General features: G+C 42.6%; 4 protein-coding genes across 13 annotated transcripts in view; 2 read left to right on the plus strand and 2 right to left on the minus strand.

Annotated features, from left to right (window-relative positions):
- Nucleotides 1-2863: 2863 nt before the first annotated feature.
- Nucleotides 2864-7082, plus strand: cnbpa (CCHC-type zinc finger, nucleic acid binding protein a). 2 transcript variants are annotated; one of them, XM_034538013.1, is made up of 5 exons: nucleotides 2864-2974; nucleotides 5111-5240; nucleotides 5489-5554; nucleotides 5778-5976; nucleotides 6085-7082. In XM_034538013.1, exons 2-5 carry the CDS (start codon nucleotides 5114-5116, stop codon nucleotides 6200-6202), a joined length of 510 nt encoding a protein of 169 aa, XP_034393904.1. In that variant the 5' UTR covers nucleotides 2864-2974; nucleotides 5111-5113; the 3' UTR covers nucleotides 6203-7082. The 2 variants fall into 2 exon arrangements, with proteins under 2 accessions (XP_034393904.1, XP_034393905.1); XM_034538014.1 differs by having other exon boundaries at nucleotides 5111-5234.
- A 700-nt stretch (nucleotides 7083-7782) lies between these two features.
- LOC117733964 (haloacid dehalogenase-like hydrolase domain-containing 5) lies at nucleotides 7783-12654 on the plus strand. Of its 2 annotated transcripts, none has more exons than XM_034537950.1 (8): nucleotides 7783-8074; nucleotides 8924-9127; nucleotides 9199-9311; nucleotides 9410-9503; nucleotides 9604-9637; nucleotides 9762-9936; nucleotides 10061-10249; nucleotides 10722-12654. In XM_034537950.1, exons 1-8 carry the CDS (start codon nucleotides 7955-7957, stop codon nucleotides 11107-11109), a joined length of 1317 nt encoding a protein of 438 aa, XP_034393841.1. In that variant the 5' UTR covers nucleotides 7783-7954; the 3' UTR covers nucleotides 11110-12654. The 2 variants fall into 2 exon arrangements, with proteins under 2 accessions (XP_034393841.1, XP_034393842.1); XM_034537951.1 differs by having other exon boundaries at nucleotides 7802-8074; nucleotides 9434-9503; nucleotides 10722-11117.
- Nucleotides 12655-14797: 2143 nt separating this feature from the next.
- gp9 (glycoprotein IX (platelet)) lies at nucleotides 14798-17488 on the minus strand. Of its 2 annotated transcripts, none has more exons than XM_034538006.1 (2): nucleotides 17442-17488; nucleotides 14798-17131 (listed from the first exon to the last, which is right to left on the minus strand). In XM_034538006.1, the coding sequence occupies exon 2, from the start codon at nucleotides 17128-17130 to the stop codon at nucleotides 16399-16401; it is 732 nt and encodes a 243-aa protein (XP_034393897.1). In that variant the 5' UTR covers nucleotide 17131; nucleotides 17442-17488; the 3' UTR covers nucleotides 14798-16398. The 2 variants fall into 2 exon arrangements, with proteins under 2 accessions (XP_034393897.1, XP_034393896.1); XM_034538005.1 differs by having other exon boundaries at nucleotides 17423-17485.
- Nucleotides 17489-19150: 1662 nt separating this feature from the next.
- LOC117733928 (IQ motif and SEC7 domain-containing protein 1-like) overlaps nucleotides 19151-24044 on the minus strand; it is a 71071-nt gene continuing 66177 nt past the window's right edge. For 6 of the 7 annotated variants that reach the window (XM_034537872.1, XM_034537877.1, XM_034537871.1 and 3 more), the window contains 2 exons: nucleotides 23610-23659; nucleotides 19151-22192 (listed from right to left, as the gene is read on the minus strand). In XM_034537872.1, the coding sequence (XP_034393763.1) occupies nucleotides 21638-22192; nucleotides 23610-23659 (605 nt within the window). In that variant the 3' untranslated portion in view covers nucleotides 19151-21637. The remainder of the gene's footprint in view (nucleotides 22193-23609; nucleotides 23660-24044) is intronic. The other variant, XM_034537878.1, reaches the window with a different exon arrangement.

Consider the following 24044-nt stretch of genomic DNA (forward strand, 5'->3'; position numbering starts at 1 on the left):
TCTCTCTCTCTCTCTCTCTCTCTCTCTCTCTCTCTCTCTCTCTCCCTCTCTCTCTCTCTCTCTCTCTCTCTCTCTCTCTCTCTCTCTCTCTCTCTCTCTCTCTCTCTCTCTCTCTCTCTCTCTCTCTCCCTCTCTCTCTCTCCCTCTCTCTCTCTCTCTCTCTCTCTCTCTCTCTCTCTCTCTCTCTCTCTCTCTCTCTCTCCCTCTCTCTCTCTCTCTCTCTCTCTCTCTCTCTCTCTCCTCTCTCTCTCTCTCTCTCTCTCTCTCTCTCTCTCTCTCTCTCTCTCCCTCTCTCTCTCTCTCTCTCTCTCTCTCTCTCTCTCTCCCTCTCTCTCTCTCTCTCTCTCTCTCTCCCTCTCTCTCTCTCTCTCTCTCTCTCTCTCTCTCTCTCTCTCTCTCTCTCTCTCTCTCTCTCTCTCCCTCTCTCTCTCTCCCTCTCTCTCTCTCTCTCTCTCTCTCTCTCTCTCTCTCTCTCTCTCTCTCTCTCTCTCTCTCTCTCTCTCTCTCTCTCTCTCTCTCTCTCTCTCTCTCTCTCTCTCTCTCTCTCTCTCTCTCTCTCTCTCTCTCTCTCTCTCTCTCCCTCTCTCTCTCTCTCCCTCTCAATACGTTGACGTTGTTCGGGAGGAGGTGAAAAGGTTTGAGTTGGTGTCGTCCGTCTGACGCCAGTGATTGAAACAGGACCTCGCAGTCATAACAAGAGTTTCAAGAATCACGCACACTACTGCGCATAGCACACATTTAAATCCCTCCCACTTCTTATTAAAAAATGAACTCCGCGTGATTTAAAGTGTTGGATTCTTAATATATTTAATAATGTGCATATATATAATGTGCATATATAGTACGTTTAAAGCTCCTTCCTGTGGCCACTACGTCACCGATAAACTCAGACTGGTTATTTTTCATATATATATATATTTTTTTTAATATATTTATTTTAATGCTATTCGTTATAATAACAGTTGCAACAGGATCTTTTGAAAGGGAAAAATAAAATAAAGAAAAGTACAATTTTTTTTTTTTAAATCGTTCCACTACCGGTTTGGAGTAAATGAATCCATTATGAACTCCTCGTGCACCACCATCTGGAGATTTGAGGACAGTGCAGCGTGGGAGCCAAGCCTTCCTGATATTCATGTTATATTTTACATATATGCTCAAAAAAAGACAAAGAGTCAACTTGTAGGATGGCTTGTAGGCTCCAGGAGAGAGAGAGAAAAATAGTTTATACGGATTTGAAATGGTTTCTAACACGCTTTTGTGAGCAAAGAACACCGTTATTTTTTTATTTATTACCAAACTAGCCCTGAAACAGTCAAAGCTTGAAACCTCACAGGGTGCCCTGCACACTCACCATGTGTTCACCATCTCCGTGTAGCATCCATGGTCCCCTGAGGTACCCCAATTACAGATGGCTCATAGGTCCTTTCAGCCAGCTGGAGTTGACACCGTCTGAGAATAAAAACAGCTCCATCAACACCCAGGTCAATATGTCCCGAAAGATTCAGCATACATTGTTTCCATAAAAGCAGCATACGGCAGACAATTTCAGCTAGAAATCTAAATCAGGAAGAACATTCTCAATTGTAGCTTTCATTCCACCCCTCTAACTATAACATATATTACATCTGACAAATAACTGAATGCCAAATACTGTTTCTGTGAAGATGAGGGCAGGGCTTTGTCACTGTGGAGCGTTTTTAAGGTACTCCATAACACATGCAACAGCACCAGTGTATTTCAGTAAATGTGGGATAATATTGGTGGTACAACTTTGTATCAATTAAAAATGATGCACCACAGGTGAGGATATTTCCCCCTGCCTTGTGTTGACGGTTTTGAGCTGCAGAATGAAGACCACGGGAAATAATAATTGCCATCTCAGAGCTTTGCCACCAAATCCACCTTAAGCCTGAGATAAATGCATCTTTCCCACTTATTGATCTGACAGAGCACTCAGGCCAGTTAGCTGAGATGCTTGCAACTCCCATGGAATATTGTCTCTAGCTGTCCACTTGTATTCAAAATATGATGCAACCAGGACTCCTTCATCAAGAAGGGTTTGCATCCGCGTTATACAGTCTGAAACACATTTTGTTGTATTATTTTAGGCCTATTTATACTCATTTTAATTCTAGTTTTTCCAGATTTGTTTCAGGTTTGTTTTAACCATTTAACTTGGAGACATTCCCAAACAAACTATGTCTATAAATGATACTTTCAGCTGTTTCAGGTGTTTTAAGAAGTGCAAAATGATAACAAAATAAATTTAAAAAATACTTCCCAGTGTTTTAAATATAGCTATTATTTATTCAATTAGTATTCATCAAAATACTGCCCTCATCACGAGTGATTTGGACCTCGCATTGAATTAATAATTCTTAATAATTGTGATGTTGCTTGTAACTTCAAATTTGCATACACATTTTCATCTGCCTTGCTAATTTGAACCATAATAAGTTATGTAGAACCAGATTCGGACATTTCTATACAGCTAATTTAACTGATTCTTTAAACAAAGCTACCTTCTGACACTATCAGAACTACTACTTATTGATTTAATGGGGAGTAGTCTGAATTTGATATACTGTATCCATCTTGTGGCTCTTACATAGCCCATTTTCTATGAATTATTATTATAAATAATAAAAGTATTACTGGTAGTCACATTGGTAATACCAGTTGGAGTATAAGTATATAACATCCCTTGATGTTTTTTTTTTTTTTTAAAGAAGTGGGAAAAAATAAGGCCAGGCAGGCGATTTAAGGAAAAGGACTGGGATGTATCCGTGATTGGCTGATTCCCAGAGGCGAAGTCCATAAATCCTCGCTTTCGATTGGCTGCTCCGCAAGCCCCCGTGGCCAATGAACGTCCGGGTTTGTTCTTACTGGTTACTGCGAATGACAATTCGGTTACTCCTGTTCACACCGCATGTAGCGCAAAGAAGGAGGCAGAGCTAAGGTAGCCAGCGAGGTAAGCAATATAACGGCACAAAAAAAAATGTATTAAACCCACAAATACGATTTTTGGAGTGCGATAACTTCGCAACGTCGAGGTGTTCAAACTGACAAAAAAAGCATAATTTTGTTTTAACGTCCGGTCGGGTTTTCCGTTGGGGTGGAAAAAAACAACAACAACAACGCACTGGTTTTAGTCACATAACGGCACAAGCGGTGGGTTTCGAGTCCGGGCCTGCTCACCACGGCGACTCGGTGCGCCCTGCGCGGGGGGAAATTGTCTTTTGTTTTTTTTTTGCGCTATATTCACCCAGCAAATCCCGTCTGGAAGAAGGAGAAGAAAAAAAACGTGCCGCGGCGAACCCTCGTCGCAGTGCCTGTCGAACCGGCGCTCTCTTTTCGGCCGGGGAGCGGAGCTCGGTCGTCGAATCGAACCGTGCTTTTTTTTTTTTTTTTTTTTTCTTTCCGTCACGATCGTGATGCGGGTGTGCTAACATGTGCTAGCATGTGTTAGCCGGTCAGCATCAGCAGCAACGGCTCTCCTTCTGTCTCGCGAGCGCGCAGGGATATCAAACGTGACTAGGCCGACGTTAGCGTAGCTTCAACCTTTGGCATTTGTTTCGGCTCGAGGGGGAGGGAGAATCGCGTTGTCTTGATGTATATCCCCCCCCGTATCTTATTCCTAATTTTACTGGAATAACATTTCATCTCTGCTGCTATATTTTTTTAGCCGATGTTCATCATAACAATGCGACGAGGGGGAAGAATACGGTCTGCAGCTAACTGCACGCTTTCATGGCCATTTGTGTAGTAACAGTAGCGACCATGTTGGCCCAAATGATTGAAGATTATCTTAAAATAAACTGCGTTTTGCTCCCGTGGGAGCGGATCTCCTTCAGTGGCCATTAAAGATGAATTATATCCGCTGCTTTTTGTGTTTATTTTTTTTTTAGAGGATCTGTTTTTATGTAGATTAAAAACCCAACATTGAGCGGCCCATAGCCTATTTAAACGACCGTCAACGTTTGTTTGTTTTTAATTCGAAGCAACAAGCTAACCGATTTTAATTATTTAAACGTTGCTGTAGCTTAAAATCCAAACTACCCCATTTTTTTGTGTGCGTTTCTTGAGTCGTCTTCTAGGAGCTTGATCACTCATTAACTCACATTCTTCCCGACTTGATGTGTCTTTAGAGCCGTCAAGCAAACAAGACGTTTGGCCCTTTGGCGATCACAACATGATTCCATTGAGGAAATCGTGTAAGTTTAGCCTGGTAGTTAGTTGTAGGCTGATGGCCACTTATGATAGAAACCAAAAAATATACACCCCACACCACCCTCCTGTCTTTAAAATATATAATTACCATAGAGTAGTTCCCCCTTTTAACAATAGGCATAATAGACTGGCTGCTTACATACTGGTGTGTGTGTATACGTGTGTGTTATCTGTCTCAGATCTGTTTCCAAAATTGTATACTTAAGATACTTTGACGTCTCGAGATGTCAAATAATGTTGCTCTAGTTATGTCCATGATGAGGTTATTCTTGGAGACATGGCATCTTGAGTATGCAGGTTTAAATGTAAGACTTATTGATCAACAGGCTTTCACGCCACGTGTGAAAAAGTGGCTAAATGTGTGTGTTTTAGAGCTCAAGCGTCTGTTTGTAAGTAGTCTGAACAGATTTAGCCATTAGTGACCACAGTAGTAGCGTGTGTGTGTGTGTGCTTTTAATACTAAGCGGCTTAATTGTTCAACGAGAGGCCAATTTCTAAGCTCTGTTTGAGCCAGAATGTAGAAAATGAAACAAATGTACCCATATTCTCCCAATTATTTGCCTTCCAATTCTATTGTATATATATATATATATATATATATATATATATATATATATATATATATATATATATATATATATATATATGCATGTCTGGGTTACACAATATTGGGAATTCTCCTGGTGGAATATCAAGATGGGGGGGCACATCATGTCATTTAATCTCATTGTATACAATAATTGTCCTTTTGTGTCTTTGCTGCGAAAGCCCGGTACAATGTAAGGCTGTAAATCAGAGCGGGTGTGATTTTTATTTATTTTTTCAATAGGGCCTGTTAAGATTTGTATTAACTGATATGTGTCATGTTTTTGTTTAGGTAATGGATATGAGCTGCAGCAGTGAGTGCTATCAATGTGGCCGCTCGGGGCACTGGGCAAAGCATTGCCCTAATGGTTCCAGTGGTCCACGTGGACGTGGCAGCGGAAGGGGTCGGGGACGAGGCAAGGGTACTATCTACTATTCAGGCCACACCCAGTGCAGGATGATTATCACAATACCCTGGATTATTTTTTATTTTTTTACTTCACTTTACATACGTTATTCACTTGTTGCTGTAGTATGGGGTTACATGTGTGTGTCTTAGTGCAGCACTCCCATTGGAACACATTTAATTTGTGGTGGAACACTTGAGGAATCCATCAATTAAACCATGTCTTCCTTTCATCTTTGCATACAAATCTTTCTGTTGTTACAGAGCTGTTCTGTTATCGGTGTGGAGACCAAGGACACATGGCCAGGGACTGTGACCAAACTGAGGATGGTGTGCATTGCAGTTCTAATTCTTCCATTTCAGTTCTAGTTAGTTGATGTGAAGTGGTGTTTTCTTACACCGCAGTTACTGAAGTAATTACATTTTTATTTCAATGGTACACAACAGTATGGTATCCTAAAGATTTAACATGTATTTACATTCAACTTTTTTCTCGCAACAGTAATGCATTTCTGACAAACCTCCCCCCCACACCACCCACCCCCCATTTCAGCGTGCTACAACTGCCACAGGAGTGGCCATATTTCCCGGGACTGCAAGGAGCCCAAAAAGGAGAGGGAGCAGCTCTGCTACATCTGCAGCAAAGCTGGCCACATGGCCCGGGACTGTGATCATGCACACAACCAGAAGTGCTACTCCTGCGGAGGGTTTGGCCACATCCAGAAACTTTGCGATAAAGTGAAATGTTACAGGTGACTGCTGCCTTTTTTTCTCCAAATCTGTCTGTTTTTTTTTTTTCTTATTTTCTTGCATTCACAAGTCTGTTAACTATTGCCGCTCTCTGCTTTGGTCGTGCCTAGGTGTGGCGATATCGGCCACGTTGCCGTGCACTGCGCTAAAACGAGCGAGACGAACTGCTACAACTGCGGAAATGCGGGCCACCTGGCAAAAGATTGCACCAATGAAGGCAGCGCGTAATGAGTACCCTCTGTTGCCCCTCCTTTTTTTCAGATTGATGGTTGGTTGTATTATTTTCTCTGAATCCTCTTCACTGGCCAAAGGTTGGCTAACGGAGGCTAGTCCCAGGCCAGTGTGCCTCTCGACATGTAATACAATGAAAGGGGTGAAAAAAAAAAATCGTTCTGCATTCTATACAAAAATGTTTTTGTTTGGTAGCGGTGTTATGTATAATGCTTTGTTAAAGAACCCCCCCCCTTTCCAAGCCACTGGTGATCAGAGATGAAGAATGGGACTGAACACGGGAATATATAGGACCTCTGAGCTTGTGGAAGTGAGCCTCAATAAATTGAGAGAAGAAGGGAGTAAATGGAAACCGAACTTCCATGTATGGTTATTTTGGTTTGTTTTAGTGAGCTATGAGTTGGCCAAGAGAGTATGACATGGAAACGTTCATAACATGATGCATTTCAGCCCTACAAGCAGCTAAGTGGGCGATAACAAACTACATGTTATATTGTTAAGATATACACATTTTGGAGTTATTAAAAGAAACACGTTCTTTTATAGAAATCTGTTTACAACTTAAATATCACTTGGTAGTCCAAGGTAGACTTTTCCTTTTTACAAAATGGCTTTGGAATTTTATTTTATTTTTTTTACCTTGGGTAAAATTTAACATCAAGAGCAGTTGTCAGAACAGCAGAATTAGGAGTTATTTGGGAAAGAAATGTTTTCACAGAAATCAAAATGTTATTTTTGTACAATATCACTTAGACTACTGTATAAATACCATTTGCTTGTACTCAGTTTTTAAGTCGGAAGGAAAGTGCAACTGAAGTCCTAGAAAATAGAAATGTAATTTTAAACTATCAATAAAGCTGGAGGAGCACGGGGAGGAGCTGTTGTGTGAATAAATTTATTGTCCTAAAAACGTTTTGTCCATTCTCAAATGATCTAATTCAAAGCTTCTTTTTTTTTTTTTTAAAGAGACAAAAATTAACAATGAGTTGCTGTATAAACTGATACAGCAGCAATGCACCTGCAAGTGTTGTGCAACCCCATTTGTCACGTGCACCTGTAGCTTTTGGGACGCCAATTTTTTTGTAACCTGTTTAAAAACATGTAGTTTGGTGAGGGAGGAAAATCAGGTGTTTCTGGTATTTCGTACAGGGCGGGGTCAGAGTTCACCCGTCAAATTCCTTCTCTGCAGCAATTTTTGTTGACTGGCGCACGTGACACCGTGCACGAGGCGCTGTATCCTCAATGTAAAGCACGCGGAGCAAAATGGAGAATTAAATCGTCTCCGTGCCGCCAAAAAAAAAAAAAAAAATACACGTCCGGTATGAAACGCACGTGTTTCGTCTACCGCGTTCGACCCGGGTCGCGGGGCTCGACGAGCGCACGCGCGTGTGTGTTTCTGCACCAAAAACCGGTTCGCCGGGTTCGCTCGTTGCGTGGAAGGAAAAACCGAAAAGCTCCACCTCGGTGTCTAAAATGGCAGCGGGGGTTTGCACTGCAGATGTAGCCCTCGCTTCTCCTTCCGGTAGAGATGCAGCAAAAGCCCCGCCCCCTCGTGTGTCGTCATCGATTTCTCCTTCAGTCGAAATGATAGGCGGAGAGAGGGAAGAAAAAAAAACTGCCAGCGCGGCCGGACCGAGCCGGCTTCTCGCTTCATGCCGGGGGTCGTTTTTTTGCATCCTATATTTTGTTTTCCTCTTCTTTTTGTTCTTTTAAAAAAACAAAAAAGAAACCCGGTGATAAACAAAGGAGATGAGGGGACTCCTGCCGTTTTACCGGGGCTTGTGCACCCCGAGTAACCGTCAAGCCAGACGAAAAGCTGCGATTGTCGGTTCTCGGTGCGGGTTTTGCGGAACTCGGGCTCACGGCAAGGTACGGTTCGCGCTGTTGCTGCGCCTCCAGAGCAGGCGGAAGAACAATGCGTTACTTTTGCAGCTGTTTCTTGATTTTTTTTTAATTATTTTTTTTTTGTTTGTTAATGTGTTGCATACCATGTTGCATGCAACTTTCTCAGTTGCTGCAGAGATGAAAACAACAACATGGGTATCTGACATCAGGGACAGATGTAGCGTACTGCGTGATTTCCACCACCCCGTGAGAATAACAATGTGCGGATACGTTGTGTTCCCAGTAACCGCAAACAAAACATTGGAGAAAAAAAAAAATCATTTTTATATGATCTGTTTTGGGATGTATTTCATATTATTTGTAATATACAACAAATATAACCATATATTTATATATGGCTGACATACAGCTTCACTGCTGTGTCACCATAGCATTCCTATGGTGCTGTGTCACCATGGGAATCTCACCATGGACTCTGGCTGACCCATATGTAGCCAAAAAGATAAAGGGGCCCACATTATGTCATACTCTAGAGTCACTGAGAAGTCATTAGAAATACACGATGTTGCGTTGAAACACTATTCATAGACGTGCATTTAAGTCATTTTATTTTTTTTATTTTTCTGTAGAGATGAATGAAGCCTTTTGATTTTGTGAAGGGTTACAAATTCTCACGTTTGCTCCTATTTCACTGTCAGACACATTAAATTCAATTTCACCTTAAAATCATTCATCAGCCATCAGTTACCCTCCTTTATCCACGTGGTGTTGCTTGTTTTTTTTCTACATGTAAAAAATAAAAATAAATCTAAAGCCTTCTTTCCAGTTTGGCTGATTAACATGTTGTTGTTGTTGTTGTTGTTGTTTTTCCAGCCACAGCCCCGCTTCGGTCTGCTGTTCGACATCGACGGCGTGCTCGTCCGGGGAAGGCAGCCGATCCCCGCTGCGAAGAAGGCGTTCGAGAAGCTGGTCGACTCCCGGGGACAATTTGTGGTGCCGGTGGTTTTCGTCACGAATGCCGGGAACTGCCTCCGACAAACGAAAGCAGACCAGCTCGCTCACATCCTGGGAATACCTGTGAGTTAACCCCCCCCCCCCAATGTCACCTCTGCTATTGCCCTCTTCTAACCCTTAAATCTTATTTCCAGATTACACAAGATCAAGTCATCCTGTCCCACAGCCCCCTGAGGATGTTTAAAAAGTTTCATGACAAGTGTGTGCTGGTGTCCGGACAGGGACCCGTCCTGGAAATTGCTAAAAAGTATCCTTGAATCTTGCTTTTTATTCAGATTTTTTTCTGTCAAATTAAAGTGAGCGTGCCCACTCACCGTTTGCCCCTTTAACACCCGTTGTCTTCAGCGTGGGCTTTAACAACGTGATCAGCGTTGATATGCTGAGGGAGTCGTTCCCACTGCTGGACATGGTGGATCACAACAGGAGGCCCAAACTGCCGGTGAGATATTGAAACGCGGTGCAGGAGTTGGATGTCAGTAATGAAGAAAACGTCACTTTAGTCGTATACGGCATGTTTAGTTTCTCTTCTTTCATTGCAGTCCAGTCTTGTCGGCAACCTTCCTAAGGTTGAAGGTGAGAACCTCCCGTCACTGCTCACCGGTATCGTTTTTTCTTTTTGTCACAACGAATAGACGAAGCGGGGTTTAGCTGACGGACATCTTTTTTTTTTTCTTTCTCCATTTCATCCCACACGCAGCCGTGGTCCTGTTCGGGGAGCCCATTCGATGGGAGACCCACCTGCAGCTGATCGTTGACATTCTGTTGACCAACGGTAACCTGAGCAGTGTTCACCAACCCCAGAAGATGCCCCACCTCCCCCTGCTGGCCTGCAACATGGACCTCATGTGGATGGCCGAGGCCCACTCTCCACGGTACCCCCCCCCAGAGACACTTAAAAGAAGGATTTCATTTATTAATGGCGACGAGAGCACAACGCCTTTTTATAACCGTGTCCCTTTTTTTTGTCTTCCGTGATCCCCACGTTTCGGGTTCCAGGTTTGGCCACGGGACATTTCTCGTGTGCCTGGAGAACATCTACAAGAAGATAACGGGTAAAACCCTGAAGTACGAGGCGCTCATGGGGAAACCCAGTGAGCTGACCTACCACTTCGCAGAGTACCTCATCAGAAGCCAGGCCATGCAGAGGCAGTGGAAGCTTCCCGTCACGTCCCTTTACGCTATAGGGTAAGGCGCCAATGCTTCTTTTAATAATATTGCATATAAATAGCATATAATAAGTAAATGGGCTGAACTATGGAAGCAACGTGAGCCCCCATGATCAGAATCCACTTGCCGTCTGATGACAATGCATGTAAGTAATGAAAAGAGGTACTGAATACTAAAATTGAGGCGACCTGCCTTTTATTTACCCCCTTTTGTTTTTGCTCACATTTAAACTTGTTTGCAACTTTTGCAACAACAGAAGTGCGCAGGTGTTGCGCAATTATCTGATGAAAAAAAAAACGTCCCTCTCAGAACTCGCAAGTCTCACTTCAGTGATTGTGTTTTTACAGCAGCTCTTTTTTCCCCCCGGCGACCTGAAATCAACGCAGCGAAATGGAATTCAGCCATCAGGCCTTTCGTTATTTACACCTGTGTCAAGATGTCTTCCTCAACCGGTACACAGAGTAATCTCTTCCCCCTTCTCCACTCCAAGGGATAACCTCATGACCGACATCTATGGCGCCAATCTATACAACCGCTACCTGGAGGAGAGAGTCGCCATAAAGAACCCCCAAGCCGTCGCTCAGATGGCGGGGTCCACCACGGCGGTGCCCCGGGGGGAAGGCAGCGTCAATCTGTGGGAGAGCGAGCTGGCGCTGCCCTCTGCCACGTCCTGCAAGTCCTTGCTGGTCTGCACGGGGGTCTACAACCCCAACGTGGAGGTGCCGTCCGACGCCAGCCACTCCATCAAAGAGACCGTGTTCCACGGGCACCGGGACTTCCGGTTCGACCCCGCCCTGGTGGAGCCCGACCACATCGTGCAGGACGTGGCGGAGGCCGTCGAGCGCATCCTGGAGCAGGAGAAGTTCGTGACTCAGTAGAGTCGAGCCGGCAGGGAGGGGGGGGTCGGGGGGGTTCTGTGTGATCGTGGAGGTCCGAGTAGAGAGGGGGGAGGGGTTAAAGTGGGGGTGCCACCTCAACACTGTGGACATTGTTCTACGTTGACAAATTATGGGTCAGCTTCTAAACGTTGGGAGAAAAATGAATCGTGTAAACTGTTACTCTCAACCGCTCTTTTATATAGTTTTTCTTTGTGATAGTCTTTATCTGTTTTTGATCAAGGGAACTTTTTAAGGGAGCTGCCTTATTTGGAACCCGACTAAGTATTTTTTTAGACGATAGTCATCTTTTTAGATAATTGCACAAAAAAAATCCTGAAATCATCCTATATTTATTACAAGACTTTAACAGTGTTTTTAAGAAGCGTATTCAGATCATAACGGGTGCCCTTTTGTTCTCAAGGTTTTATTGCATTTGTAGTCATTTGTTAACCCATTTATCCTGGAAAAAAAAAAATCTATGCATGTCTATGAGAGTAATACTTGTACTGTAAAAAAAAGAAAACGTTATATGTGCAGTAGGCCTATTGTCCTCTTAAGATTAATATCCGTCTGCATTTTGTCTCGTTGTGAGAACCTTCAGTATTTGCACAGATCAGAGACTTTGATCTTTGTTCAATGTTACCATATCTTCCTGCCATAACTTGTTTATTATGATGTAGATACAAGCACAATGGCTTTTATCGCTACATATTTCATAATTTGTGGTATTTCTCTCATTGTAAATAGCTTAACGTCAGAAAATATAAGGAAACTTTGTGAGTTTTTTTGAATGAAAAATGGCCGACCGCGGCATTGATCGCTCTACATCCCTTTTTCTTTTCGGAAACATAATTATGTATTTAGTCCTAAAACCTGGAAATGAGTTAGCATTTCTGTTCCCTCGTCTTGAAGTCAAATGTTTGTTTTTTTATTGTTTTTTTTGGTTTGATGACTGAAAGAAGCATAAGATATTTTAACATTTTGTTCTACAATATAAAATAACGTCATTAAATACTAGCCCCTCTCGTGATTTTTGAAGTTTTACACATCCTGATGAATGGCTAAATGAGACAACAAGCGCCTTCACAGCCTTGTTGTTGTTGTTGTTTACACTGTGGAAACTATTGTAGAGTTTAAAAATAAAACCTGCACAGCAGAACAGACTGAGGTGGAACAAATCACGTGAAAACATTGTTTTTAGCATCATTTTGAAGATGATGGTCTTAACAAAAAGATTTTATGAAGCAAAAAGTGATTAAATGGATCAATATATATTAGCTGACTTCATAGGTAGATTAATACTTCTTTTAAATGCTACTTAAAATGAGGTTATTTATCTTGTAGTCCATTTCAAGTGTGTACTAATAGTGCTGTGATATCTTCCATGCGCCTCAAAAGTTATATGAATATCAAAATACGGCTTTTAAATTGCAACGTTGTCTTTGGCGGAAATTTCCCACAGACGCCCTTTTTTAAATCATCATGTTGGTTTTGGAAAATATGGAACACAATAGGGAACAACACTTTTTTTTGTACTTTTAGGCCTGGAGGACATTGTAGCCAACACAGATAAAGAAATATGTACATTAAATAAAGAATGACTATTGCTCTGTACAACCTGAGAAAACACCTTACAATACTATGCAAATGCGTGAATGATAATCTCCACATTATTTATGACACCCTGATGCACCGGACCAGATATACCATGGGTCCAGGGTGTCCTGGGTCTGTCCCTGGGCCTTCTCATTTTGGTGGCTTATAGCCGAAAGTTTATTCTTTTAGTCCCTACCCAAAGTTCATTCTTTTAGTCCCTACCCAAAGTTCATTCTTTTAGTCCCTACCCAAAGCTCATTTTTTTAGTCCCTACCCAAAGTTCATTTTTTTAATCCCTACCCAAAGCTCATTTTTTTAGTCCCTACCCAAAATTCATTTTTTTAGTCCCTACCCAATGCTCATTTTTTTAGTCCCTACCCAAAATTCATTTTTTTAGTCCCTACCCAAAGCTCATTTTTTTAGTCCCTACCCAAAGTTCATTCTTTTAGTCCCTACCCAAAGTTCATTCTTTTAGTCCCTACCCAAAGCTCATTTTTTTAGTCCCTACCCAAAGTTCATTTTTTTAGTCCCTACCCAAAGCTCATTTTTTTAGTCCCTACCCAAAGTTAATTTTTTTTAGTCCCTACCCAAAGCTAATTTTTTTAGTCCCTACCCAAAGCTCATTCTTTTAGTCCCTACCCAAAGTTCATTTTTTTAATCCCTACCCAAAGTTCATTTTTTTAGTCCCTACCCAAAGTTCATTTTTTTAGTCCCTACCCAAAGTTCATTCTTTTAGTCCCTATAAGCTCATTTTTTTAGTCCCTACCCAAAGCTCATTCTTTTAGTTCCTACCCAAAGCTCATTCTTTTAGTCCCTACCCAAAGCTAATTTTTTTAGTCCCTACCCAAAGCTCATTCTTTTAGTTCCTACCCAAAGCTCATTCTTTTAGTTCCTACCCAAAGCTCATTCTTTTAGTCCCTACCCAAAGCTCATTCTTTTAGTTCCTACCCAAAGCTCATTCTTTTAGTCCCTACCCAAAGCTAATTTTTTTAGTCCCTACCCAAAGCTCATTCTTTTAGTTCCTACCCAAAGCTCATTCTTTTAGTCCCTACCCAAAGTTCATTTTTTTAGTCCCTACCCAAAGCTCATTTTTTTAGTCCCTACCCAAAGCTCATTCTTTTAGTCCCTACCCAAAGCTCATTCTTTTAGTCCCTACCCAAAGTTCATTTTTTTAGTCCCTACCCAAAGCTCATTTTTTTAGTCCCTACCCAAAGCTCATTCTTTTAGTCCCTATAAGCTCATTTTTTTAGTCCCTACCCAAAGCTCATTCTTTTAGTTCCTACCCAAAGCTCATTCTTTTAGTCCCTACCCAAAGTTCATTCTTTTAGTCCCTATAAGCTCATTTTTTTAGTCCCTACCCAAAGCTCATTCTTTTAGTCCCTACCCAAAGTTCATTCTTTTAGTCCCTATAAGCTCATTTTTTTAGTCCCTACCCAAAGCTCATTCTTTTAGTTCCTACCCAAAGCTCATTCTTTTAGTCCCTACCCAAAGCTCATTCTTTTAGTCCCTACCCAAAGTTCATTTTTTTAGTCCCTACCCAAAGCTCATTTTTTTAGTCCCTACCCAAAGCTCATTCTTTTAGTCCCTACCCAAAGCTCATTCTTTTAGTCCCTATAAGCTCATTTTTTTAGTCCCTACCCAAAGCTCATTCTTTTAGTTCCTACCCAAAGCTCATTCTTTTAGTCCCTACCCAAAGCTCATTCTTTTAGTCCCTATAAGCTCATGGCCGTTAGTTAGGGTTGGAATGTGGAAGGGCCGGTACATTGAGAGCTTTGCCTTCCGGCTCAGCTCCCTCCCCTCTGCAGCGGTCCGGTGCAAAGCACTGCATCCCCGCTGAGGCTGAGACCACTCCTCAAACGGCAAACCGCCCCGTGCGCATGCAGGAGGCGGTCACGACGTTCTGCAGGAGCCAACAGAACCACAGCATAACAGAACCACATCATCTGCAAAGAGCAGAAAGGCACATACGGTCCTCAAGCACTCTCTTCCCTTAACCAGCGCCTTTTAGTCTGCATTGCACCACCTGGATCTGAGGTAACACAGGGGCCTATTGAATGTTATTAAAATGGCATAATACATAGTACGTAATGAAAATGGTACAAAAAATGTCAGCGCTTTAATTGATTTTACGATTTTAAAAATATGTCAGAAGAATCCTATGAAAAATGTCATTGTATTCCAAAATTGTGTTGATATGGAGTGCAACAACGAGCCATAAGTAAGTAAAACAATGTAAATGTTATCGTATAGTATGTCATTAACAAAATCATAAACAAATGACTGTTTGGTATGCCAAAAAAGTCATAACATTTATATACTATGTCATACTATAGTATAGTAGTAGTATTTTTACGGCATACTATACTACAACATTCTTTATTGCCTTCTTTACTTTTACATTTCTCTGGAAATTTGTCTGGCATACTATACTATGGCATTTTTTATGATGACTATAGAATGCTATTTTTCATGACGTGCTATATTATTACTTTACATTACATTTATTTGTTACAATAAATGCATTCAACCATATGACATTTTTCATAGCATACTATACTATATGATATTTTCTATGACATTGTTAATAAAATTAACAATTACAAAGGAAGTGTGACAAAGAAATTACATTTCTCATGGAATTTTGCCATGAATATTATATTATATTACATTTTCGAAAAGAGGCGGTAGCGAGACTTGGCGGAGGCGGTTGGGGAATAGACGCGTGACCACATCCGGTTTTCAAAATAAAGTTTGAACAAATATAAAAAAACATGCACCTGTGGAAATTAGATATATTGGTTCATGGTACGCTGTCCGTCATCAGTTAAAGTGAACATAGCTCTTAAGAACGAGGGAAATACATTATTAATTGTTTGATTAATTTAAATTGAGGACATCTGTGACCACATAAAGACACAAAATCTAAAATGATGCTATTATGCTCTTTTTTTCCGGGTGCATATTTTGATCTCAATTTACTGTTACATGTTTACATGCATTACCAAAAACACGACTTTATGACTATTTGAGGTGGTATATAAAAGAAAATGTAATAATTATTCTGCAGATTAAAAAAAAAAATGTCTTTTTTTAATTGTCTTTTTTTTTTGGACTCTCTATAATTAAAAGACAGATAATGCAATATATCCAGTCTAGCTAATAAATGTTAAAACAGCGACTTTTTATGGACTTCAAAATGTCTTAAATTTAGTTTTTGACTAGTACAGTCAAAAAATATTTTTTTTGATATCTTACCAACACCTTGACATAATCATGACGGTGGCACTAAAAAGGGTCTATTAGGCTTCTGTAACAGACAGAACAGTGTAGATTATGTTCTACAAGTTATGCACCGTCTCTTTTCTTTTAAAAAGTAGCTCACTCCTCTTGTGAGAGTCCTGCAGGACCGACATATCAATCATAAAAATATATAGCATGAATATTATAGACTGATGAATATTTGGGCACTACCAATACAAGCCAAAATAGCCTTTTATATTTTCTAATGTAGTGTATATGTATGTTCTGCCTAATGAAATGTCACAGATTAGCATCAGGTTGCATTGTGAGAAACCCAGAAGAAGTCTCAGGAGACATGGCGTTAGCAGTTTAGCATTAAAAACAACTATTACAAAAACAAATAGTGCCACTTTCCCCTTGTAGTGTTATTGTAATTCCAGTGCAGCAGGCCGCTTAGATAGCCTTTATCTTTATACGGTGCTTCTTGTGCAACACGTCCTGTGGCAGTAACTCCATGTTGACGATTGTCTTTTCTATGTCCCGTGCACAAGTGACAAACTCCTCGCTGACCTCTGACCTCGCTGACCTCCTCCTGTGCTTGGGCCTCCGTGAGCGCAGAGACTCGGCCTGGAACCCCGAATGCCTCTCATGTATGTGCAGCGTGACGGTAGACATTTTGGCCAGTCTCAGGCTCCACAGGAGCAGAACAATGAGGCAGCAGAGCATCCCTCCCACCACGGTGTCATAGGTCCCACCGGCGCAGCCTGCCGCGGCGCAGGAGGAGAAGAAGTCGTCACCGAGTTCGGCGATGGCTCTCTGGGCCACGGAGCTTGGACTGGCACAGGTGGGCTCCACGGAGACAACGGCCCTGTTCTTTAGCAACCAGTTCCTCAGGTATTGGATCCTGCAGTCGCAGTGGAAAGGATTCCCAGACAGCGAGACCTTCTTCAGGCCGACCAGCCTGTCAAAGAGGCCCGGAGACACCGAGGTGAGCCGGTTGTCCTGCACGTGCAGCTCCGTGGCGTCCGACGGCAGCCGAGGAAGCTCCGCGAGGTTTAAAGAGCTGCAGTTGACCTGCAGGCCGCCGGCGGGCGCGAGGGCCGAACACAGGCAGGGGTGACCAGCAGTGTGCGCGCCGAGTGTGGCCCAGACAAGGAAGACGGCGACGCTTAAATCGCAGAGCATCCTGCAGGATGACGACAAGGTTATTATTCCTTTTCTGCACTGCAATTTCCTTTTTGCATGATAAATGGGAACAGGGGAGGGGGGGGGGGCTCACAGTGCAGCACTCAGCAAGTTGTTACATTGGATATTTCTAAAAGCAGACAATGTCTATATGTGTGTATTAGAACTAACATTAACAATCTTAAATTACTTGTTGATGGCAAATACATCTATAAAGGTGAAATATATTAAATATCCTCTGTGGATCCTTAAGCCAAATGTCAAAAAAATAAATAAAAAAAGGAATACAAACCTTTTAAAGTGAAACCAACCTGGAAGTTATTTCTTGTGGTGTCAGTCATCTCTCCCCCCCCCCCCCCCCCCCACACAAAAAAAATGTCATTAATGTCCAGGGTATCCCCCGTTTTGTAACCGACGTGTTATTAAACAGAATAATCACTCGACGTCGGCGTGTGAGGAACGCACCGAGAACTCTGCACCGTTATGGAGCATTTGACATGAAGGAAATCCATCTGCTTGGAGAAGATAAGAGTTTATCTATTAAAAACAGTGGCTCCGGGGTGGGGGTGGGGGGGGGGGGGGGGGGGGGGGGGGCGTATCCGAAGCTCTCACACACAATGTTATATGCAGACGTCTACTGAGGTGCTGAGGGCAACAGGAGGCAGATTTATGTGGATTAAAACGTGTACATTCAAAGACAAATACTGAATGAGCGTTAAGGCTTTGTATTAATATTGTTTGGGCCATTTTTACCTTTATTAGAACAGATGGTCCTCAAGCAAATGCCTCTTAAGGGGAGAGCTTTCAATCTGAGGAGGTAAGAGTATAAATGATCCCTTTTCCTCCCATGATGCAGCTGTGGAGCAGGAACACTGTTCACCCATAGATGGCACAGATTTTCATTTTCAATTTTCTGAGCACGTCGACGACGCATGCCCTCTGGTGGAAATGCTGCAGCACTCATGGAAAGTAACGCCGGAGCCTAAAGATGAGGTTCTAATGGAAAAATAAAATAAAAAAAAACGTCTCTTTCGATGTTTCTTTTGTACTTTAGATATACGCTAAAGAGCAAAAACAACACGTAAGTATACCATAAGTCATATATTTGTTTATTTTTGCGTTCTCAACATTGTCACAGTTGGAAGTTTTACAATAACTGGGGGGGTCTTACTGACTCACTACTCACTGTACAAACAGAATGCACATAGAAATGAGGCCATTCTCGTCTCGTCCTCTTTTTAAAATGTGTCTCACGCCAGACTGAACAGCTTGCAGCAGGGTGTGTGTAGGTTTGTCCGTGTGTGTGTGTGTGTGTGTGTTGGGGGGGGGGGGGGGGGGGCATGTATGAAAAAAAAAGAGCTGGATGTAAATGGCAGCGAGCTTTCTAACAGTCTGTTTTTTGAGTCCTACAGCAGGTATCAGTTCATGACAGCTGGAGGCCGAGACAATCGATATGTTCATTCATATATATATATATATATATATATATATATATATATATATATATATATATATATATATATATATATATATATATATATATATATATATATATATATATATATATATATATATATATATATAGAACCCTCTTTATCCACGAGGCGACGCGCACACACCATGATCTTAACTTGCAGATATCAGAATAGAGTACGGATCATATACACATTATGTACAGCTGCTTTTAAACCCGTTGGGTCTCTCTCTTGGTCCCTTTTTGGGGGGGGGGGGGCTTCATAAAAGATAAACCCTCCTTCCAAAAAGCAGCCCAAAAAAAAAAGAAGAAAAAAATCCCATATTTACACGATGAAAGCCCTCAGCGACAGAAGTGCAACGTTTCTTTTATATATTTGTAAATTTACACAATGGCTTTTCGTTGATGATGATTGCATGCCGAGCTTCAATAACTACCAGCCATAACATAGGGCAACGACAGGAAATTCAAAATGAATCAAAAACCAAAATTTATAGGCCGATTCCCCCCCCCCCCCACCCCCCCTCCCTCCTCCCCTCTTCCATCAGCTCACAGTGAATAGGACACATGATGATCCATGCAGTGCATCGTTGGGTTACTTCCTCACAGAAGAGTGACTGGAGACGTTTTGAAGCACTACAACACACACACACACCAAAACAAAAACAGATTTATGGGTTTTACATCACCCCAAGATTTCAGAATTATATAGATATAAAAAAGAAAAAGAAAAAAAAATTCAATACAAAGACACATTCAACTGATCGTTAATAATCCCATATGTGATATGTCTGTCGTCTGCTCGTTCCTTGTTAATAATCCCAATGTGTGAGAATAAGCCTGATTTATGGCAATGGTTTTTCTTTGTGAATGTTAAAATACATTTACAACCTGAATATTGGGGACAAACAGTTCACTGTCACTAATATACACACTAGAATAGACTCTTTATTTTGTAGAATGTAGAAAGTTATTCTTTACATATATACCCCGGTTCCTTTGTTCAGTTTGCATTTTGTTGTATATTATAACCGCATTTCCTGAAAAGAAATGAAAGTGTTCTTTCACGTGTGCTTATCCAGCAAAATAGTTGTGTTCAGCCCAAAAGAGAAGCATTTTTTTTTCCTTTTATTAAAATATATACACACATTCCTCTTTCCACCGTGAACTGTGTAAGTAAATATTTATATGTATTCTTAAATGAAAAAAGGATATATATATATTTTTTTTTTTCACCTGAATCTCGTCCCGGACAACAAGATAACAGACTTCCACTCATAGTACAAGTCTGCATTTTTCTGAACATGATTGCACTTAAACTTGCTATGGTAACACTGATTTGTTATACAATGTGCAGACGATAGCCTCACATTAATAATAACATTACATGCAAAAAATCACTCACTAGACATTCCACTGAACTCCAAGCCTGTGCCTCTCATAAGACCGCGAGGACAGCCACACATTAATTTACTAAGAAAGACATCGACAGAGGGGGGGTCAAAAACAAAAACAAAATAAATAAATAATGACGCAACATGAAAAGTAAATGAATTGGAGGGACACTTTGCTTTGTTGTTAATGTACAACATCAGTACAAAGATATTGCACATATGATAAGAGAGAAAAAAAAATTCTTCACTATGTAAGATCTGATTTCATTCACTCACCTTGTTGGCGAATAACACAAAATAATATATATACTAAAGAAGGCAAAAGAAGATATCGGGGTTATTTTTTTGTTGGGGGGGGATTTAAAGAGTCAAGAGAGCAGCTGCCGCATCATTTAAAGTAAAAGGCGACTTCTGCGGGTCCGTTTGTAACATTTGAGCCGAGCCTCCAAAGTGTATTTCAAAGTGTCTTTTCACTCTAAATCTTCATTACTATTCATTTTATTTTTTATTATTCAAAGCAGCCACAATATGAGAAGTAAACCGTGATTTAAAAACCACCGACCCGGCCCGGTTTATCATCATCTGCTTCGAGGCTTTCGGCTGCAGCCTTTTTGAGGCCGATATGCGACAGCTGCCATCCGGAGGCTCCTTCTGATCCATTTGAAGAAAAAAAAAAAGGCAAAAAAATAAAAAAAATGATTATTCCAGAATAGATTATAGGCCGTTACTGAATGGGGAGTTCACTCCTTTCAGATCTACATCCTGTTACCACAAGAGTCAGTATAATACTGATAAAAATTCCTTTTTGCTGATAATAATAATAATTGTAAGTATAATCTTACAAAATTACTTTTACGCACAATATACTGTACATGAAGTCTTGACTAAATAGATTATGCGTTAATAATTGGCACATTTATTTATGAGAGCTAGGAGACAACACGTATAGCTGTCGTCTACGGTAAATACAGCACTAGAACTACGATGACAGAGGCGGGTCGACTCGGCGGGGTTTCGACTGTCCTTATGATTTTTAAATGATCACGTCTAGGTTCTTCACTACATATGGGGGGGTGGGGGGGGGGAGGCGACGACAAGAAATTGCATTCGTATGATGGAAGGATCTGCAAAAACCGAAGAGTTGAACTTCCGAGAAAAGAAAAAAAAAGGCTGTGCACGAGGAATGACGCCGCGTTCTCGCCTCTCCTCCCGATTATGCGAAAAGGTGGGACGGGAATGAAGCGGGTGGGAGCGGCTCGGTGAGAGAACCCGGTTCTCCCTAGACGCCGTCGCGGCCCGGGGCGATGTGTGTGTGTGTGTGTGTGCGTGTGTGTGGAAAACATAAGAGAGCGTCTTCCTGTACAGAACCCGCACCCTCTCCCCCCCCCCTCACAAAAAAACCCTGATGGGGCCCACGATGAGGCAAACTAGTTAAAAGGCCCCTGGTGGAACTACCGAGTCCGATTTCCCATCCTGCATATTGGTTGGACCTGGAGGTGGAAAAAAGATGACTGCCGTGTGACTGATTCCCATCACAGCCGCAGTAAAAACACAGTGGACAGGCCATAGAGTTACGCCCTCAGTTCCCTTTGGTGTAAGCAAATTGTCCCCTCCCGTCTTTTAAGTCCCCTTCGGAGCATCACACTACGGTGCTGATGCCACTGTGTTTGGGTTTGGGTCCGCCCGGCGCCGAACCCGCTTGCTGACTGTGGTGGTGCGGCGCGTGCTGGGAGTGCGAGGCGTGGTGGGAATGCTGTCCGTAATGGCTGTGCTGCGAATGGGGTTGTTGGGAGGCCTGGGAGGCGTAGCCCGGGTGCTGGTGGTGCTGCGTGTGGGGGGGCGGTTGGTAGTGGTGGTGGTGGTTGTACGGCGGCGGGTTCTGCGGGACTTGCGGACAGTACTGGGAATGGTGGCCGTGGAGCTGCACCGTGTGCGCCACCTGCGCCGTGTGGTGCAGGTTGGTCGGGTGGGGCTTGTGGGATATGAGAGTGGGTTGGGCGACGGCGGCGGCGGGGGGGGGGAAAGGGGCGTGGCTCAGAGACGGCGGTTTGCTTCGCTTGCTGCCGAAGAGCGACCCGAGGATGGAGGTCGGCGCCGCGTTCGTGGAGGAGGAGGGATGGCCGCGCTGGGGGGGCGCGCCTTCACGGGGCGCGGCGGCTCTCCGGCGCGCGTGCGGACTGCTAATGATGGACCCCTGCAGGCGAGAAAAAAAAAAAAAGAATAATAAATAAAGTAACGGCTACTCCGTCTGTTACTGCACAACAACCGACTAAACCACAGCCACAAGGCACCAGCGGGATGAATTCACGGGTTTCTTAATTCAGATAAACATAAGCAAAATGTTATAGGGCATGCAGATGAGAAACTGAAAACATGTTTTTCATGGTAGGCAGCAGCAACACGAGGAGGAGGATTTTCAGCGTCGAGATGATAGGGAGCCTATTTATCAAAAAAGGAGCTCTTGCTGTAAAAAGGAGCTAACCCGGCTTGAAACTGTAAATCTGCAATTACATAAACACCGTTAGGAGCATCAATAACATTCGACAGGAGGAGGGGGGGGGGGGGGGGGGGGGGGGAAGAAATAAGACAACATGTCATCGTCATTGCAGTCAGGTGTGCCAAAACCTCTCTTGAGAGTCACACATGCAACTTGTTATAATAGTTTCCACATGCAGAGGATGTGACAGGCAAAAAATAAAAGAACTCAGCATCCACACATTCAACTTAGAAAGTCAGAAGGCAGGAGGAACTAGAGCTCTCGAGTGCAGACCGGTTCCCCTTTTTTTTACGCTCCCTTTTTGTTTTTCTTCTTCCCTTTCTGGATCCGACACTGCACATTAATACAGGTAACGACTGCTCCTAAAAAATAAATAAAAGAAGCTTTTTCCTTTGGCACATGCTTCATCTAAGACTGGTCTTTTTTGAAAGATGAATGGCATTTTCAAAGGGGTCCCAACACGTGGACACTCATGGACACATGAAATGACGGGAGAGGTGAATGAATGAAATCCACGTCTGCGTGTGAAGCCCGTCGGTCGACCTCGAGACTAATAAAAGGCTTCCGTTTCTCCCTGAACTTTACAGCATTTAAGAGGACTCGTGGATAAGGAGGGTGAGGAGGGAGAAAGAAAGACCCGCACTGGGAGATGTTCAGTTTCCTAGCGTCTCACAGAGCTACCACCCTGCCACAGAGAAGAAGAACCAAATGATAAAAAAAAAACCCGCTTGGATGTGATTGAATGAAAGACAAGAGACGGGCGACAAGGAGGGGGGAGATCAGAGGAGGGGTTAGTAGAGTCATGCTTGTTTGTGTATATATCGGTCATATTATAACATGACCAAAAATCAATCCCTGGCTTCCCAAAAAAAAAAAAGGGGTGGGGCACGATCAGAGGCAGGCAAACCCACGCATGCACACTAACTTGGAGGCAAGCAGGTCATAAGGCAATCCCAGGAAGAAAAATAAATGATCCAAACAAATGGACGGAGTTCTATGAAAGCAAAAGGAGGTGTAAGACCAAAAATAAAATGGTGTGGTTTTTTTTGTATTTTTTTCACAGTGCACATCATCACATAGAGAGTAGCTTGGATACCAGCTGCTTCCAACTTACTTCCATATTGCTGTCTAGTGATCCTGCACTGCTGCGACGCCCCCGCTTGCCTGCCCGAGACATGCAATACCACAGATTAGAGATCGACAGCACTCCTGGATCGACTACAGACGGGGTTTTTTTGGGGAGGGGGGGAGGGGAGGGGAGGGGGAGGGGGAGCCGCCGTCCACCGGTCCCGAAGGGGGCAGTGCAGTGGATCGTGACTGTGAGTAAGGTCCAAATATGAGCGGGGGGATGGGGTTCAGGTCTGACAGGTGGTACTCGGTAGAGAGGAGCCACATCCTAAAGCTGCGTTCAAATGTTCCGCTTATAGACGACGCACTTCGAACTGCTTTTAAAAAAAATGTTAATGTTTTTTAATAAAATCTCAACAAATGTGGACTACCGGAGGCGTCGAGTGTGATGGACCAAGGGAAACGTCCACAAAAAAGACCA

The sequence above is a fragment of the Cyclopterus lumpus genome, chromosome 7 (genome assembly GCF_009769545.1).
Source record: "Cyclopterus lumpus isolate fCycLum1 chromosome 7, fCycLum1.pri, whole genome shotgun sequence".
NCBI lineage: Eukaryota > Metazoa > Chordata > Actinopteri > Perciformes > Cyclopteridae > Cyclopterus > Cyclopterus lumpus.